Source organism: Myripristis murdjan, chromosome 14, assembly GCF_902150065.1.
Source record: "Myripristis murdjan chromosome 14, fMyrMur1.1, whole genome shotgun sequence".
In the NCBI taxonomy this organism is placed as follows: Eukaryota; Metazoa; Chordata; class Actinopteri; order Holocentriformes; family Holocentridae; genus Myripristis; species Myripristis murdjan.
Window position 1 is genome coordinate 8,049,706 of NC_043993.1, and position 20,652 is coordinate 8,070,357.

At 39.7% G+C, this 20,652-nt stretch overlaps 1 protein-coding gene across 1 annotated transcript; it reads left to right on the plus strand.

The window, feature by feature from the left end:
• Nucleotides 1-1,515: 1,515 nt before the first annotated feature.
• Nucleotides 1,516-17,202, plus strand: LOC115371602 (solute carrier family 22 member 5-like; the record flags this gene model as incomplete). The annotated part of the gene is made up of 11 exons (XM_030069061.1): nt 1,516-1,914; nt 3,779-3,882; nt 7,077-7,231; nt 7,378-7,549; nt 8,062-8,188; nt 10,526-10,623; nt 13,151-13,365; nt 13,583-13,765; nt 15,820-15,955; nt 16,962-16,992; nt 17,095-17,202. Coding segments are annotated over exons 1-11 (1,728 nt in total), but the record flags the coding sequence as incomplete, so codon positions are not given.
• Nucleotides 17,203-20,652: the final 3,450 nt, after the last annotated feature.

Below are 20,652 nucleotides of genomic sequence, written 5' to 3' on the forward strand. Positions count from 1 at the left end.
GACCGATGCCAGCCATTTCCTCCTCCACAAAAGAGGCGATTTCCTCCAATTCCATGTGGTTCTTTCGTCGAAATAGACGCAGTTTCTTGCATATTCTTTTTAAAGTCCTGATACTGATGATAATGCAGTGCTGATGTGCTAAAAGACTAAGTATTTCCTTGTTTGTGAAACCGATGCTGAAGTACAACTTCACAAAGTGCTCCACGGCCCTCATGTTAACGGCTCTTATCTCTCCCCTGAAATATCAGAGACAAGAATTACTTTATTCTCGTAATATTTCAGCTTTATTCTCATAAAATTTTAACTTTTTCTCATAAAAATGCAACTTTATTCTTGTAATATTTCGAGTTCATTCTCGTAAAATGATCACTTTTTATTGTAATATGGCTTTTTTTTCTTACGACAGAACAACTTTATTCTCATAATATTATGACTTTATTCTCATAAATTTACTACTTTTATCTCAAAATCTCTGATTTTTTTTTTTTTTTTTTTTTTTTGTCTCAGTGTGGCCCTAATACTCTGTCGTAGAACCCAGCCATTCACTTCACTCTGAATTTCCATTTCTCTTTTCTGGCCTATGGAATGACACCCTGAGGCGTTCTTACACGCTTTGCCTCGATATTGGGCTGATATGTTCAGGCTGTCATGATATCAGATTTTCACTCTTGGCCAATAAAATTCACAACGAAGATATTATCGTGGCATTTATAGAAAAAATTAAAATTGGATCATTAATAAATAAATACTGCTATAAGACAAATTCATTTTTAACTTTTTTTTTGTGCATTGTGTTTCTTTTTTGGCAAATGAATTGCACTTAAAATGCAAGAGTAGTTGCTGGAGAGACCTTTTCATGTGCTTAACTTGAGCACTGTATGAACTTCATGAACCTGAACACAATCTATTGTGGCTGATCACTGTGGAAATTGGACTTTGAGACGTTAACGTATAAAACATGACAACCTAAATGCAACGTCCATGTCAATGATTTTCATCGCCGGCGGCCTGTGACCTCTAACAGGGAGGCTACATACAGTCTGTGGTAGCCTATGGGATTAAAACCCTTTATTATACTCATTTTTATTTAGTGCGCACAAAAAGTAGATTGCTGAAATAATAATAATTTTTAAAATCTCTTCCTCCGCTTTACTGGAAAATACGTTATTTATTATTAACAAGAAATAACATTAATAAAATGAGACTATTGTCTGTCGTCCAAAAAAAAAAAAAAAAAAAGTCATCAGTTTTTGAACAGGTAGGCGAGGAAGCATCAAATTTTTGGGCGTCACGCGTGAGTACACACACACACACACACACACACACACACACACACACACACACACACACACACACACACACACACACACACACACACACACACACACACTTTCGCAAATGCAACAAGTGTATTCCCCACACTGCCCACTATAAATACACAATGAATACCACCATTCATCCCAGCGCTGAGCCCACCCACTCTGTGCGCCTGCAGAGCATATCAACCAGCACAACATGACCGACTATGAGGCTGTGACGGCTTTCCTGGGCCACTGGGGACCCTTTCAGCAAGCGGTGTTTTTCCTGCTGTCCCTCAGCATCATCCCCAACGCTTTCACCGGCTTGTCCATCGTGTTTATCGCCGACACGCCGTCCCACCGTTGCCTGTTACCCGCAGACGCCAACCTCAGCGCCGCATGGAGAAACAGCAGCATCCCGGTGGTGAGGGACAGCAGCAGCGGCGATTTGGTGCCCAGCAAGTGCTCCAGATACAAACTAGACGTCCTGCAGAATTTCTCGGAGAGAGGCTTGGTCCCCTGGATTGATGTCAACCTGTCTGGTGTGCAGCAGGAGGGCTGTCTGGACGGGTGGGAGCATGACCACAGCACGTACATTTCCACTATTGTGTCTGAGGTGTGTAGCTGCTGGAGGAGCTGTTGGGGTTCTGTCACAGCTGCTTTGTAGGCTATTGTAAAGGGAGAAGTGTCAAGGGTTAAGCAGACGTGTACATTTCAACTGTAGCCCCGTGATGGTGAATAAAAACCAGCAGAAACAAACCACAGACATTTACACTGTAAAAATATATATAAAAAGATGGTATTAAAAACTACAGGTTTAAAGCCATTTGAGGAAGCCTTACATTAGTAATAATAATAATAATAATAATAATAATAATAATACAAGCTATAGCACGTCATGCAGGCAAAACAGAAAGATTGGATAAGATATAAAAGAATGTGTAAGCCTGTGTGTGTGTGTGTGTGTGTGTGTGTGTGTGTGTGGTGGTAGTGGTGGTAATGGCTGGTATACACAACTGAGACTTGCAGTGCATTCAGAAAGTACTCAGACCCCCTTCACTTTTTTCACCTGTTATGTTGCAGCCTGATGCTATGATTGTTTAAATTCATTTTTTCTCTCATTAATCTACACTCAGTGCCCCATTATGACAAAGTGAAAACAGAATTTTAGAATTTTTTGTAAATTTAATAAAAAGAAAAAACTGAAATATCACATTGACATAATTCAGACCCTTTGCAACAACGCTTGAAATTTAGCTCATGTGCCTCCCATTTCTCTTGAACGTTGCTAAGATGTTTCTACACCTTGATTAGAGTTGACCTGTGGTAAATTAAATTGGTTGGACATGATTTGGGAAGGCAGTGAAGCATGGTGGTGACAGCATCATGCTGTGGGGCTGTTTTTCAGCAGCAGAGACTGGGAGACTGGTCAGGGTTGAGGGAAAGCTGAATGGAACAAAGTGCAGAGATAACCTCAGTGAAAAACCTGTTCCACAGTGCTCAGGACCTCAGACTGGGCCGAAGGTTCACCTTCCAACATGACACTGACTTTGAGCACACAGCCAAGACAACACAGGAGTGACTTAGGGACAACTCTGTGAATGTCCTCGAGTGGCCCAGCTAGAGCCCTTACTTGAACCCTATCCAGCATCTCTGGAGAGACCTGAAAAAGGCCGTCCACCAACGTTCCCCAGTCAACCTGACTGAGCTTGAGAGGATTTGCAAAGAAGAATGGCAGAAAATCCCCCAGTCCAGGTGTGCGAAGCTTGTTGTGTCATACCCAAAAAGACTCAAGGCTGTAATTGCTCCCAAAGGTGCTTCAACTAAGTATTGAGTAAAGAGTCTAAATACTTATGTCAATGTGATGTTTCAGTTTTTTCTTTTTAGTAAATTTACAAAAAACAATTCTGTTTTCACTTTGTCACTATGGTACTGAGTGTAGATTAATGAGAGAAAAAATGAATTTAAACAATTGTAGCATTAGGCTGCAACATAACAAAAGTGAAAAAAGTGATGGGTGTCTGAATACTTTCTGAATGCACTGTATATGTTTAGAGATATTTTTCCAAATACAAAAATCAGCCAAAATGTCTTTGTAGGCTGCATGTAGAAGATGCTCATTAGAAACACGTATTAAACACTGTGCATACATTTGCTCATGTGCAGTTGACAAGATATTGAAAAGATATTTTCTCAAAATAGCCTATAAAAATGGCTAGATGACAGTACAGTAAATTTATTCCTGTAGAGGTGAAATGTAATTTTTCTATATGGGAAAATTTTGAAATTGTAATGTGTGTGTGTGTGTGTGTGTGTGTGTGTGTGTGTGTGTGTGCGCGTGTGTGTGTGCTCACGTGTGTGTGTGAGAGAGGGACAGACTACTGTTTTTTTTTTTTACCTAAACTACAGTTTAGGTAAAATGTAAATCACTGATTTTGACTGATTTGATACAGTAGGTGTGTGTGCTTATGTTTTTGCAGTGGGACCTGGTGTGTGATGACAGATGGAAAAAGCCGTTGACTTCTTCACTTTTCTTCTGTGGAGTGCTCACTGGGTCCTTCATCTCAGGACAGTTTTCTGACAGGTTATGACATTGACTCAGATGAGTCAAAACAAACAGCAAAACATGTAAAGTGTTGTTGAAGCAAAAGGATGTGCCTGTATTGCAGCTCATGCCTAGTTTGGTACCAGAGAACTGTACAGAAAAGGCATTGTTGTATTTGAGTATATTTAAAAGGGCTTTTATTCTGAAGTAATAACATTAAGTAGTGTAGGGGACTATCTTACTGGACATGCTAGGAATGCATTTTGTCAGTCACTCAATGCAAAAATGGGGAAGTGTTTCATTAGTAAAATGAGAAGCGCTCCTGGCCATGACTGAGAACTTCCACTACATAGAGAGCGCGATGCCACTAAGGCTCCTCAGCAAACCTAACCATTTTGGTGACTAGATCAGCTTTAGCCAGTTTCGTTGGCTTTGTTAGCTTAGTTTTCATTAGTTACTTTGTTAAGGTTAGGCAAGGGTCTTAAACTTAATGCAACGTCTGGAAACATTAACTAGGTAACGTTAACGAGCCACAAACAAACCCGATTCTTGTTTGAGTCTGGACTCCACCCCAGGGCTCTAGAGTGAAAGTCAGACTGACAATAGGAATAGATATTAACAGCCTTTTGGACCAGTAGAAGGTGCAGTAGGGACCTGCTAACCCATACCTGTGGGGGTGATCATGACTGATAATGTCCAGTCAGTGGTGTGGAAACAGTTGAAATGGGCAAATGCCAGATGCCTGAGTTGTTTTTGGGGCGGCTGCACTGTGTTTCAGCAGACAGCACAGCTGAGATGGTGCAGCCATCGTTACCCCTACATGACCTCATTTCACAGGTGCTGAGATAGCCCTAGTCATCCTTACAATGCCCTGCACCTCCTCAAACAAGGAATTCTTTGAGTTGAACTCTGTTTGCTGCAGGTGTCTAGATGGCCGACTGATCACTGTAGGTCATCCTCAGATGCTAGGCTACAATCTGCGTTTTCACCATACTTGAATCATTAACCCCTCTGCTCATCAGCACTGTGTGACAGCAAAAGTTAAATATATACTGGTGTATTGAATGCGGCACTTTGAAGGGATTCAAGTGGTAAAGCAGGGCTCAAGTAAGGAGTAGGTTTACGTTAGGAATCTATAAAAAATGAAAGGTCAGATTAGTGTGTGATTGTTAATATTTTGATGGATAGATGCAATAATCTAAAAATCCACATAAATACAGAGGCAAAATGAAAGTTGAGACAACATCCATAACTGGTGTAGGAGCTAAGAGTTTATTATGGTATAGTGGTATTGATATTAGTATTGGTGTTTATGCAATTTCTCATGTGGATAATTAATCGAGCACTGGCATTGGCACTCACTGAGTGGTGGGAGTGTTGCTGTGGGTGAGCTCCAGCGGTTTTATTAATGACACTCACTTGGCTCACCTCAAGGCTGGTTTGGTTGTAGGGGTAGGGTGAGCTGGGAGTGTTAACTTCTGTTGACCACATTTTTGGGAAATGCTCATGGTTGCAGTTACTTACCTTGCACAGATCCGATGTATTGTATTGCATCTGTGATATTGACAAGTAAATGATTTTTTTAAACTTGAGCTTTCGTTGTGGACCTTGGATCCTTTCAGTGTGCGCGTCATGCAGTTTTCCTCCCATGCTTAGCCTGCCAAAGGGGTGTCTATGCAGGTGAAGAAGGCCATCATTAGGCCCAAAAAGTTAAACAAAACAAAACTTTGAAGTAGCCAAATCAACGGTTTGGTACATCTTGAAACAGAAGGAATGCACTGGTAAGCTCAGCAACACCAAAAGGCCTGGAAAACCACAGAAGACATCTGAAGTGGATGATCAAAGAATTGTTTCCCTGGTGAAGAAAAACCCATTCACAGCGTCTAGGGAAGTCAAAAACACTCTCGGAGAGGTAGGCGTATCATTGTCCAAATCTACAGTCGGTATGTTTGTGAGAAAATAAATACAGAATGTATACAGCAAGGTGCAAACCACTGATGTCACTCAAGAACAGGAAGACCAGATTAGACTTTGCAAAAAACATTTTAAAAGCCTGCCAAATTCTGGAACAAGGTTCTTTGGACAGATGAAATGATGTGGGGCATGGGCATGTATCGCTGCCAAAGGAACTGGGTCACTAGTGTTTATTAATGATGTGACCGCTGATGGAAGTAGAAGGATGAATTCTGATGTTTAAGGGCTATACTGTCTGCTCAGAGTCAGCCAAATGCCACAAAACACATTTCAGTCTCAAGTGCCTGGAACAGCCCCAGCTCCTAATTACATACCTGTATCACCTCAGTTGGCTCCGTTCATTGACCCCATCACTAATGATAATCCCAGTGATCCAGAGAGGAAAATGCTAGGAATCGCTGTACTTGCCATGCTGAAGTGAAGGTAGTTGTCAGTCTTTCCTGTTCTAAGCACCAATGAGTGAGATTTTGCTGGATTAAAATGCATAGAGAGGTTAATGGGCCCAGACCTGTCAAAATCCACTTGTACCCTGCTGCTGACTGTGGTGGTGCACCTGACTGGACCACTATCACACCATCGAATGGACGTTATCAGTTGTAATAACCTCGACATAGTATGGGTTATTAGGTCCCTACTGCACCTTCTAGTGGGTCAGAAGGCCATTATCATCTATTCCCATTTTCAGTGGAAATGGTTTTGTCTTGATTGTTTATGTTAGGAAGAGGTGATATCTTGAACTTTTGAACGTTTGGGCCAGTGTCTGCATATCATTGATGACTCGTGTTTGTAGCCAGTTCAATCATTTGCATTGTACCACAGGGATTTGGAAGGCAATACCTTACTTTTTGAGGGAAGAGTTTCAAATGCTGTTGATTTACTACCAGCCAATGTTTCAGGAGTTTTCATAGTAAAATTTTAACTGATTAATGTGTGCAATCTTAAACTTTTTCTTTGATGACAGATATCTATTGATGTATCTGTCTATCTATCTATGTATCTATCTATCGATATATCTGTGTGTGTGTGTGTGTAGTTGTGAAATGTATTATTCACTCAAGTTTTTACAAACCAGCAAGTAAACTATCAGTGTTGTGCCTCCCTCAGTTTAATTTTTAAAATGCTGCAAAGGGAACAAAAGAAAGAAAGAAAGAAGACTTTTTATTTTGAGTGAGGTGACCTGATCTCTCCAGCTCTGTTGTACAGTATTATGCTGACTGGATGACTCACTGACAGTATACTGCTATTTTCATACTCTCCAGGTATGGAAGGAAAATAGTGCTGTTTGCTACCATGGCTATCCAGTCAGTGTTTACATTAATCCAGGTGTTTTCTCCATCCTGGCCTGTGTTCTGCGCCTTGTTCTTTATCATTGGGGTTGGACACATTTCGAATTATGTGGCTGCATTTGTGTTAGGTATTTTTATTTATTTATTTATTTCCTCTTTGGATTTTTAGATCTAATTCATTCATACAATACAAAAGAGGTACTGTATGTGGCTGTGTAATATACTTTTTTTTTTGTTTGTTTGTTTTGATTTCCTCTTTGTCTTTGGTGTTAAGGAACAGAGATATTAAACCCACCTGTGCGGGCAGTTTTCTCCACTGTGGGAGTGACTCTGTTCTTTAGTTTAGGCTACATGATGTTGCCGCTCATCGCTTTCCTCATCAGAGACTGGAGGACGCTCCTCCTCACCTTAACCTTGCCTGGCTTCCTCTGTATGCTTTTCTGGTGGTAGGTAGGTGTGTGTGTGTGTGTGTGTGTGTGTGTGTGTGTGTGTGTGTGTGTGTGTGTCTATGCGTGGTTTGGAACTATTTTTGTTAAAAAAAAAAAAAAAAAAAAAAAAAATCAATGACCATAAAATGAATGAATATAATCAAAATAATGAAAACTAATGAACTACCAATAAGCCACTGCAAAGTGTAGTTGACCTGCTAGTTTAATTACATGTAGGTCACTCCCCAGCACTGCAGATTCTATTGTATGTAGGTTAATATATAAATCTGTTTATTGATGTTTGTCTCAAGCTATAGTGGGACCTTCAGAAATGAGGTAAGGTGCTGAAGTTAATCACACTGAAGTAAGGCAGATAAGCAGTGTCATATCTTTTCGGTGGGTCCTGAATTTCTAGCAGCACCCATGTTCACAGGAAAGTACCACCTCAGAGATACATCTGCTATATTTCATTTTCTGTTCCCAGAGGTTGAAGCCTTTCCCTCTGTCCACTCTGTTGCACAATGAGGCAGGTTCATCCCAGAGTCTCCCCGGTGGCTGCTCTCTCAGGGAAGAGTGAAGGAGGCCGAGCTCATACTGAGAAATGCTGCCAAAAAGAACAAAGTCGAGGCCCCACAGGTCATCTTTAGTCCAGAACAGGTGAGGTCATTATTTACTTTACCTTACTCATGACTGGAAATTATTATACCTAGATTAAACAATAGTTGCCAACATTGCCAGTTTTTGTTTGTTAATAATGATAAAATGTTATTTCATTTTTTTAAGTTAAAAAAAATACAAGTTACAAAATAAAGTTACAAAAACATGGAGAGAGGATCATAATAATTTACATCAACAAAAAAACAAAACAAAACAAAACAAAACAAAACAAAACACAAAAACAGGAATATGAATCTTTTACATAGCATTGTTTTCATACACACCACCTATAGGGTGAACTGTATAAGAGCATCAGGAGGTCTCCAGTCCAGTGAATCACTGCCTTTGTGAAGGAGATCACTCAGATCACTTTCCATTGGAAGGACTCTGAGGATTTCCTTACACCACTGTGTTACTGCAGGCGTGTATTTATTTATTTATTTATTTATTTATTTTTGTATCCAATTAAATAATACACGGTTTCTCTCCAAGACAAGAAGTTTGTTCAGCAGTTTAGATTTACGAGAGTCTACCACTCCAGCTTGTTTGGGGTTTTCTGCACCAGGAATTTATATCTGTTGGCAGTGACAGAAAAGTTGAAATCAGCGTGCCAAATGAAAATACTTTCCCATAAATGCTATAATTCTTTCAGGTCTGAAACTCACTCAAAACAGTCTCCACACATTGGCAACCAAGCAGTTTATAAAGCAGTGAAATTGCAAGGTATCTTCAGTTATTGTTCCACATAGACCACGTTGGGCTGTTTTCTGGAAGGTGTCCCATATGAGTATACTGTATCATGGCTGTATGTACTGGATTTTAAAAGATACAGGATTCAGATTCTATGAAACAATTTTAAAACCCAACCACAGTTATATACAGTATCCTCCTCTCAGATAACGCATTGCTTGCAGTGTACTTCTCTGTCACACAGCAGTGGGATTTTAACAGTGTATTAAATATACAATACTCACATAGCCCTCATAGTTTGTCATATGCTGATAAATACCTGCTCTTAGATCCCCATTAAATCTTCCTGATATATGTATGTTTGGACTCCCTAGTTGTTGAATGTTGTCTGAGTGAATGGGAGGTATGAATGAGAAAGAGTGTTTCAGGGTTCACTGCTCAATATGATGAAATCATTCACATCTGAATGCACACCAGTCTGGATGGCAGCAAATGGGCATTGTGCCAAGATTCACAGCACCAGCCAACACTCCTCTCAGAATAGGTTGCCAAATTGTAAGACCTTCTGTTCCCCAGATACATTACTTATGATTTAAGCAAAATTCCCAGCAACATGTCAATTAAAAAGTGAAACCCCACTGTGCTGGAATGTCTGACTGCCATGGGTGAATTATGAAAGGGTGAAGGGACCAGAGGAGAGGAAAAGATAGTGTAGGGCTCAAACTCAGCAAAAAGGAGCCAAATCAATGATGCATCATGATGCAATTGTCTCAATTAGTAATGACTAGTCCCTATTATACCATGATGTGTCCCATACTTTCTAAAGAGGAACCCATCTGAATAGGACCCCCTTATCTCTTGTGGGAGAGAGAAGTGTCTTTTGTAGTTTCTGTGTCATTTGCCACATCTGTTTGTAGTGGCTGGATTTATGATGTGATAAATGGGAATGTATGTATTTTGGCATATGGCAAACTGCCTTGTTGTAACAACCTTGTATGAATACAGTTATATGACTGTATACTGTGACGGCGGTTGCACATTGATAATCCTATGGAAGTGTTTATTGGACTAATTGTTTTTTTTACTTTTGTAAATTTGTACCCACAACAATATATAGAGGTTTGCAAAATGTATAACTCTGAATGCATGTATTTTGATTTCACAGAAAAATGAAATATGTTTTACAAATGTAAAAACTGGGCTCTAAATAAACCAAACCAGACCAAAAAATGCATATAAAATGATGTTATTTATATTACACAAGTATCCCATGGTCACAGACTTCCACAAATTATCTGTGGTAGCTCATGGGAGAACAGCAGTCCCATTCATAATTGGCAACTCTACTAAATTAAACTAAACTAAACTAAACTAAACTAAACTAAACTAAACTAAACTAAACTAAACTAAACTAAATATGAATAGGCTGAAATGCAAAAAAAGTTCTAAGTTCTAGTGCTAATTACTTTGAGCATTGTTGCCCCTCTGTTTTACTTTCACAGGAATAAATGTGAACTTTTAAAGGAGATTTTGCTACCATTATTTTCTGACCTCTGTATGTGGATGTACATGAGCATGTATGTAGTTAAATGACTGCCAGGCTGCCTGTAGCCTATTTGTTGTGATGCATGTTTTGCTGTCCCACAGACAGACCTTCAGTCTGAGAAAAGGAAGGCCCACAACATCTGTGATCTGTTCCGTTCTAGAAACATCCGCTGGATCTCTCTCACGCTGTGGCTGGTCTGGTGAGTTCCTGCTGCCTCCTGTCACATCCACAGTCAGCACAGTGACCCTACACACACGCACACGCACACACACACACACACACACACACACACACACACACACACACACACACATAGGCATGCGCAATCATAAACTTGTACGTACATACACACATCCATGCACGAGCATATACAAACACACAGAATTCCAAACGCCACATGCATCACCTCCACCCCCTGCCAGCCCACTTAACTAATAACAAATAATGATCTGTCAGGTGCTCTGAAGCCTGCAACTAAGATCAAAACCGTGTTTTATGTAACTGCACAACATGCCTGTGATCCCCCTGCGCTGACGGCCTTATTGAACCGAAGAGCAGATGGTCTCTCATATTTATTTGAGCTGCATTCCAGAATGACACAACCATGATTTAATAACATTTACACCTATTCTTACAGGGCGTTTGCTGACATGAAAGTAAACACTGTTAGCTAATTAAAAGTCAACCTGAAAAGGGAGCGTAAAACATCAGAGCACTGGTGAGAGAGCAATAGATTGCATGTGCATGTCCCTCACGGACTTATGAACTTTGTATTACAAAAAATGATTCTACACATTTTTAGGATCGAATGTCTGCCAATCAGCACAACTCAAGGATTCTTTTTTTTTTTTTTTTTTGGTACAGTTGATAATAATATAATTGATGTAAGGTCTATTTAGACTCAACTGACAGAAAGCATGGAATAAGCCTGTAATCAGTCAATGAGACAGGCTGACGATGAGAAACATATAGACTCAACCTTCAAATTTCATGCTTATTCCAGATTTTTATTTTTTATTATTATTATTTTTTTGCCGGTGCAGTTGAAACTGTCCATATTGCTAATCCAGTGATGGTAACAATATACACTCAATTTTTCTCAATCGATTTTTTTGGCTATTTTACTTTTGATTTTTTGGCAGTTGAATCAAAAGGGTCCTCTCTTCAATGCAATTTTTCATCTGTTGATAAAGATGATCCAAGCCCTGTACCTATGCTTCTCCAGTTTGTTTCAAACACATTTTACAGTATGCATTTTACTATGAGTTTTGAGATAGAAATTCATGAGGTCCTCAAGTACAAAATCTGACAGTATTTGTAACAAATGGGGGATTGTGCCAAATTTCACTGCAGCAGCATTCTTTGAACGTTAACTTTTAACAGCCTTGTTGAAGATAGACCAGTGACAGTCCAATGAGTAAGAGAGGTTGTTTGTAGTGTCATAAATTACCGCAGACATGTGAGAAAATGAGTGACTGTGTTGTCACAACATTTGTGAAAGTTCCTTTATGTGGGTTACGTGTTTCACACAGCTGCCACATGGACCAGAGAAAGCCGTGTTAAGTTAACCTTTGACTAGAAGTGATCACTGATCTTTGGGTCAGTGAAACATTCATCTAGCAAGCAAAGAAGAGAGGCAGTAAAAAGACCGTAGATAGACAGAAAATAGACAGTAAAGGTGTGATAGCGGATCGAACTACAGTATCTTATCTATGCAAGTTTGGGCTGCACCATTATTGTTGTTGTTGCATACAGAAGAAAGTGTCTTGGTCCATGGTTCCAAACCTTGCCTCAAACTTCAAATATAAAATGTGATGTAATAAGTGAGTTTAGGGTGATAATGTATATTCATAACAATATTTGAAAAGAAAAAAATCTACATAATACACATACTTACCTTCATCAAATAGTGTCTGACCGACATGGGATTTTTGAGACTGATACTGATTTTAAGAGGAAAAATTCCCAGACTACTAACATAGCAGCTGAGAGAGCGAATTTTTTTTAGCTGAAATCTGCATCAATTTTGCACCAGTAAGACTATGGAATTCAGTAGGCTACTTTATTAAACAAAAAACTTTATAATAAAGAATATTCAACGTTAATTGCCAGCCAATTTTAGAAATGAACACTGAGAAATCAAAGAATAAAGGAAAGCTTGTTGACCCTATAAATAATTAATATATACCAAAAACATCTCACTACAATGGAGTGGCTACTATGGGGGCTAATACTGTCACACATTCATAAAATTGGGCTCTTGAAAGCACAGTCTCAGCTTCCCAGTCAAACCCAATTTATGCAGCTCTAATACTGTGTAGGCAGCACTAGGCAGAAACACACCAACTTTTGAGCAATATTTATCCAACTTTCTGTCCTCCTGGCGTGATATACTTGGTAGCAGTTGATTTCTTAAGTCTTCTAGTGCCATATGATCCCAGTATCTTCACTCACTTCAAAACCTGATACAAAAACCTGCTACAAAAGTTTTTATATCAGTGCATAATGGTCAACACACACTGACACTGATATGATACCAATATGTCTGTGAAAGGGTAATATCGGCTGATGATAATGGCTGACCAATATATTGGTCAGGCACTAATGTCAGTGGCGTCTTTTGATTGCCTCTTGTGCTATATGTTTGATGTTACACTTTTGGAGCTGCAGTCTCAGTGTGTTGCTGCTCCGGCTTGTTGTTTATTGCTTAATAATTGTCTCCTCAGGAACACCATAGCTATTGCCTACTTTGCTCTTTCTCTGAACACGTCAAATCTTCACGGCAGCGCCTATTTCAACTGCTTCCTGTCAGCTGCGATAGAGGTGCCAGCCTACATTTTGTCATGGCTAATGTATCGCTGCTGTCCCAGACGACTGATTCTCTTCTCAACCCTCTTCCTGGGAGGGGTGATGCTGCTCTTCATACAACTCATACCAAATAGTATGCCATTTTTTAAATAACTTGATAAGAGGTTTCTTTTTGTAAAATAATGGAAATAATAAAATGCAATGAAATGACTCAAACTATTCCACAGCTAATGGAAAACCCTTGTTCCTCAGATCACACACATATGACTCTCATGAAATAGTACAGCATAGCAAGAATTAAGTGGTAAACTCATCCAAGAACTGACCATTGAATGTTATGTTCTCTCCAGACCTGATCCCCTTGGCCATCACGCTGGAGATGATGGGGAAGTTTGCAGTGACGGTGGCATTCTCTGTTGTTTATGCCTACACTGCAGAGCTCTACCCAACTGTACTGAGGAATACAGCCCTGGGTGCATGCTCCATGGCCTCAAGAATAGGCAGCATCTCTGCCCCATATTTTATTTACTTAAGTAAGTGTAAACCTCCCTCTGTCTTGTGTGTGCATTCTCATATAAGGTTGGTATAAGGTAGGTTATGTTTTCATGTTTTTCAAGGCTTGATTTTCAGCATAATATGGTGTGCAATGTACGCAATTACTTATGTAAACTAAAAATCTGTTATTGTTTATTCATTAATCTTTTAATGTTTGAAACGAAACAATCTGGTCATCACATTTTTGTATCCTAGTGTCTAACTCAAGATGCGGAGCGGATAAGCCCTGTGTTGATCCTTTATTCTGGAAATTTAATAATTATTTAATAATCATGGCCAGAAAATCCAATCAAAGTTAATATGAACAGCTGGTAAAATAAACAAAGTGACAGCATACATTGATTGCTGTGGGTATAAAGGAATTTAACTATTTTTTGCAATTGCAGTCATAGTAACAATATATATTATATATAAAAGCTGTATGAACTCTGCCCATAGCATTCTATCAATCAGTCAATCACTCAATTCTATATTCTATCCAAATTCCTTCAGTTTCTGTCTTTAGTTTTATCATCTACTCTTATTCATTATCTTGCTTAAAGCTGCAATATGTGTTTTTTTATGAGCCAAAAAGTGAAAAGTGACTCCCAAACACTTGTCATGCGGCTTGGTGAGGTGTCTGAGGAACTGTGGGATAGTCTAGCCCCACTACACACACAAACACAGCAAAATGATTAACATCCTACCTGCCTAGCAGTGCGGTACACAAGTCAGCTCTTTGCTGCTTTTCGGCCCTTTTGTCTCCTTCAGTTAGTGCAGTTCAATAGATAATTAGTTTAGCTGTGATAACCTTTGTCCTTAAATCCTGAATCCCCTGCATTGTGGCCAACAATCAGTATACACCCTAAGACATTGTATGCATCACTGACAAACCGATTTCCAGCAGATGGGATGATTTGGCATGCACACATGGATTCACCTATGTGTAAAGACTGATATATAAAATATCCCATGAAGTGACTGCTTACTCATGCAAAAATGTTGCATATTGAAGCCCCTCATCTTTATTTTTTTGTCTGTTGTTGACCTCTAACTCACCACGTCAGCCAAAGCCTGGAAAAAGTGTTTTATATGCAACAAAGAACATTACAAGTACACTCGGTGAGAAGGTTCAGATGAGCATATTTTACTTATTTATTTATTTAGTGTAAGCCAGTGTCGATAGCAATACCAGACTGAAAACAGAACACATGTGGCCTATTTCTGCCAAGACACACTTTCAACATCAAAGCGACAAATAGCGATGAGAAGTCATGGACAGAGTGAGAGAGGCACACAGACACAGTGCTGTCTAATAGTGTTCCCACTTTAATCATAAATAACAGATCATCACGCGCCAAATAGCCCTCAGACAGATTCCATTAGTTTTCCACTCTTCTAATTTTTATTATATAAAAATAAAAGACATGGTAGGCTACAGAGTATACCATGTGTTTTGCATTAACTTCCTCAGGCACCTGCTTGGACTGTTATCACACCACTGAGTGGAGGTTATCAGTCGTAAACACCCCCACATGGGTTAGTAGGGCCCTGCTGTTATCATCTAATCCTATCATCAATTGCTCTTAACCAGTAAAATGTTAGGTCAGAAGGCTGTTGTCATCAAAAGAGATAGAGCACAGTTGAGTCCTGTCTGCCCTGGGGGTGGTGGTGGTGGTGGGGGTTTATTATGCACCATCTAAGGACTGTGAAAAAGTTTCCCTGCAAGTCAAAGCCAAACTGCTCGGTTTCTTTGTTATTCTGTTCACCACAGTGTATAAAAGTAAACAGGATCACTTCCATTCAGTGTTGAGCTAAGCTGTTACATTCTCAATTAACTTGCACAGCCATTACTAACAAACATTAGCATTAAAATTTAGAGCCTTCCTTTGAAATGTAGTGGACCCAGCTGAAACTGTCGATACATCTATCCTGACAGCAGACCTCCTTTTTGTTAAAGGCTCTCTGTTGGCTCATTGCTTTTACTCTGAGTAAGGTACAATTCTAACCCAGGCTGCTTGTCACTCCCTCCTTTTTGCATTTGTTTCCACAGGAAATTATTCCATTTCACTGCCTTACATCCTTATAGGAAGTCTTACGGCTCTGTCGGGGTTGCTGAGCCTCCTGCTCCCGGAGTGCTATGGAATGCCTCTTCCTGACACTATAGCACACATGCAGCCCTTCCCTGGGTGAGGCTACACTTCCCTGCCACTCAGGCTACGCTCACACAGCCAGTAGATCTGATTTTTTAATGCCAGTGTGAATAGCAAAATGCCACATTTAATCTGACATTTTAAATCCTGTTTTAGGCCACTTTCATAAGAGTTCATGAGGTTTTTCTCCCACTGAGTCATTATTCATTGACTGTCAGCAGTGGTGGACAACACAAAACACACAGGAGAGCAGCAACAATGACAGAAAGACAGGAGGTGCCAAATTTAATAGATGTATGTGAAGATGCTTCAATCACAGCTCTTTTCTGCCTTCTTGCCCTGAACAATTAATTGACTGGCACCACACCTGCACCTGCCTGCACCGATATGCAATTATATTTACAAAAACAAAGGATCTCATAGAAGTGTCTTTCACACGTATATGGTAATTTACCTTGGATGGTTGCTGAAAAGTAACTTCTGGCAATTTCTGGCAATCATCTGCTCATTACATTGATCAGAGGTGGACTCATTTGCTCTACGCTCAAGTTTACAGTGCATGTAGTTCAAAACATTCCACCTGAGTAGTCACATTGACAGTCAGCTAATGGGACGGCTGAACTGAAGTGGCCCATCTGCTTGAAAATACTCATTCAGAAATCCAGATACCAAACTATACCAAACTGTAGCTACAGGCCCAAATCATTATCAAATCTTTTAGAATTCAAAGGTGATGTTGTTCATATGATATGTAGTACAGCTATGTAGATGATGTCTATAGACCTGTTTATTTATCTGTATTTGTTATTTCCCTGCTAACCAAAGTTATGGAAATGTTTGTGACAATCTGACTCTGGTCAGTGATCTTGTTTTTTTCAATTTGTAATTGCATTACGAAAGTGAAATCACACATAAAACAGTGTTTGTAATGTATGTGAGGGGTTACAGGCGTCAAGAACAAACACACTGACAGACACAAATGCAGGCAGGCAGGCGATCGCAGTTCTCAAAGTCGTTAATTACAGTCCAGGTCAAAATCCAGAAAGGCACACAGAAAAACTCGGACTAAACAGGTCAAACACAAGGAATCTTAATCAATAAACACTGGAATGCTGCGACTATGAGACAAGACAATCTGGCACTGAGACACTGGGGAGCACGGGTTATATACACAGGAGGGAGGGGACAACGAGACACAGGTGGAACACATTGGGATAATTACAGGAGGCGGGAGGAGAACACAGAGGGGAAGTAAACACAGAGACAACACAAGGGGAGACGAGACTTTCAAAATAAAACAGGAAATAAACCAGAACAAACATAAAACACAGACCCTGACAGCAGGTTCTTTTCCCCCCAGATGTTTTAAAAAGGGGCCTTACGTACCCACCCAGACCACAGGAGAGGAGGAGCATGCGGACAACTGCAACACTCCCTCAGTTGTCTCTTGAACAAGGATCACCATCATCATCATCATCATCATCATCATCATCATCATCATTATCATCATCATCACCATCATCATCATTTCAGGCCAGGCTTTTTCAGGACAGAAAATGCTTTTTCTAGCACTGGATTTGTGAAATTACGGGAAATGGTTTCACACACAGACTTTCTGCCAATGCAGTTGTCGCTGTTAACGCTAGTAATGCTGTTTCTAGCCTGTACAGCTAAAAATGAGAGGTCAATAGTCACACATATTATCAAATGTAGTTTGTCATACATACAACAGATTCTGATATGACTGAAAATGATATATATGATCTTTGGCTCATACTGAGATCATATATTTTGTAAAATTTCAGAAGACATTTTGTCCTCACTTTTGTATAGTGTTTGTATAACACCTTTGCATCTTTTTTATCGTTTGAGTTGTTAAACGTACCAAACATTGTCATATCACTGACAGCTTACAGTGCATATTTTGTATACATCTTTTTTAATTACTGTAATACTATATTGGGCTTGTCAGCAACAAAATAAGCCTCTGCATTGGTTCATTGCAAGGCGTCTGGGAAATTGTTTTATTATGAATGAATGAATAGATGGATGGATGGATGGATGAATAAGTAGATAAATAGATGAACAGTAGATAAATAAGTAGATAAATAAAGTCAAAGGCAAATCCTGCTCAATCAAAATTCAGAGTAATTAATTTTCTGCGCAAAGTGACAATTATGTGACTGTTATTGAATCTAAAAACAAATGGTTTTGTGAAAATGCAGGAAAGCCGGCCAAATTTACCATTTAGTCGAGAAATGTGCAAAAAATAACTGGCTGATATCTGTCAGACTTGCTGAATATGCAGATTTCACAAGGGAAGTTGTATAATCATCACTGAAATGCTTTATTAAGAGTTGCTGTGACATCTGTACAATAAGCGTTTTCCTGTGTGTCTGGTTGTTTTCTGTATATTTTTGGAGGTCTCTGTGCCCGTCTTTTCCTGAAGTCCATCCCAGCTTCTGTCCCTGCACATCTGCCTTCCCGATCTATAATAAATCCCCCATTCAGTGGAAAGAAATTGCATACAAAATGTTAGCTAATGTAACAGTTACTCTGACCATGTAGCAGCAGTCACAGCGTCAGTATGTGATCAGTCATTCAGTCTGTGAGACAATGACTCTCTCTCTGAGCTCTCTGTAACAAACATAAGGTATGTTGTTGGAGTTTGTGGTTCATCCTCTGCACACACTGCATTCCTACATGTGCAAAAACAAAATAAATATGTTTTCCAAAAACAGAGCGCTCGTAAATGTAAAAATCCTTCCCTAAGGTAATTATTTTAGAGTAGTTTGCACAAAAAGCCTATAGGACTTTAAAGTTTGATGTGAATTGCTTTTTAACTTAATTTAAGAGTGGCTTTAGTATTGGGCTCCCCTGTGGTTACAGAATGCCAAGGAGAGAGAGAGAAAACAGATTGAAAAGGAGCCAGAGGCAGCTTGTGTTTGAGCTGCAGGAGGGAGGCTGGCGGTAGAGATCAAGGTCTGGAAGTCTGGAAGTCCTCCCACTGCTAGATACATATTGGCTTGTGTTGCAGAACCAAGTTTAGATTATCACCGGGAGCCTGGTACATATAATCAAGAATTCTCATTAAAAATTGCTTCCAACATTTAAAGTAATTGCCTGGTTTGAACTCTCCTTTTACATTGAAGAACAATAGATCTTGTTCACCTGATGCTGAAGTTGGTTAATTCCATTCAAAGCAAGGGGGCTGGTGGTAGTGCTGTGTTCTACAACATTATATACACAGGACAATTATATTCATAGAAATATTGTAAATAGTTCCAGACAAAGACTATTTCATCATACATGGTGCATGCCATTAATGTTAGGAGATCATGGTTAAGGTTTTGAAACACTAGCTTTGCTGTTTGCTCCCACTGGCTCACACACCACTACTACTACAGACACACAATCAGTTTTGCCCTTACTTTGGCTTGAAATAAAGCACTGATTAATTGATTGATTACTTGATTGATTGTCAGTGGACATTCAGTTTCTGGCCAGGCTCGGGCCCAAACCTGATGTCGTGGTTTGGGCTCAGGTTGAGCTTGGACAGATTTTTGGGGGGTTGGTTCGGTCAGGCCTGAATTTCTGGGCCCGATAAAAACTCTAGATTGTTGGACACTTATCAAAAGCCTCTGGGAAAAATTCTTCCATAACACACTTTCAAAAATCGTTGAGGAACCAGTTCACTCACTGACAGGCATATTATGGACCGATCAGAGGTTTATTCTCTTCTCATAGACAAATAAGCCTGAATGACTGCATACTGTAGAAACCTAAGAAATACCATGAGCTGGCCTTTTTTGTGTGTTTTTTTGTTACTTTATGTATAATATCTACATATATAAAAGCTAACACATGTAGCCATTTTCCTGCCTCAGCCCAGCTACTCACAATAAGGAAGAAACAAGATGCATCTGCCAACTGACTGAAGTTTATGCAGGCTCAAGTTTATTTGTTGGCCGTAGTCTGTGCGGCCCACAGTTAGCGAAGGTTAGATAACATTTATGTCACACAGACATGCAGAGCGGAAAGTAGAATTTGGTCTTGACTGACTGTGGGACTGTTTGGTTTTCAGCTTGGAGGGGGCTTGCCGGCTGCTGGCTCAGTGGTTTGTTTTCAGATGTATGGAGAGAGATCAGTGCCAGCAGAGATTTTTTTTCTTTTTTTTTTTTTTTTGTTTCGTACTCATTGAACTGATGAATTCAAAACGCTGGATTTGGTTAATAATTGAGACTGAATGTGATGAGTACTGAACTGCATTAAAAGCTCAGGTTGACGCGTCTGCATTCAATTTCGAGTAGTGCTTTACCAATTCAGTGTTTTGAATTCATTCGTTCAACAGATCAATATAATCATGACAAACTGAAATGTATGAGACTGAAGTGCAGCTGCTGGCAGTGAAATCTCTCCATACAAGGCAGCCCAGGCCCTGCGCGAATATATATCCTCGCTCAGCTCCTTTTCAGCATTCTTCTTCTTCCTCTGATGTGAGGAAGATTATCTGACTATATTGAAGCTCAAGCAACCTTTCCATCCTTTGTGCTTCTGAAACAGGGAGAGAAGAAGTCATTTAGTTGGTCATTCATTCATTTATTTTTGACGAAACAGGTTTATTATTTATAATGTGAAGTATGAGCGGTGTTTTGCCCCTCATTTGCCGGCAGCGTTTTGATTCGACTGGTAGGCTGCATGGCATGTGGTCAAAATCCACCAATGAGAGCACA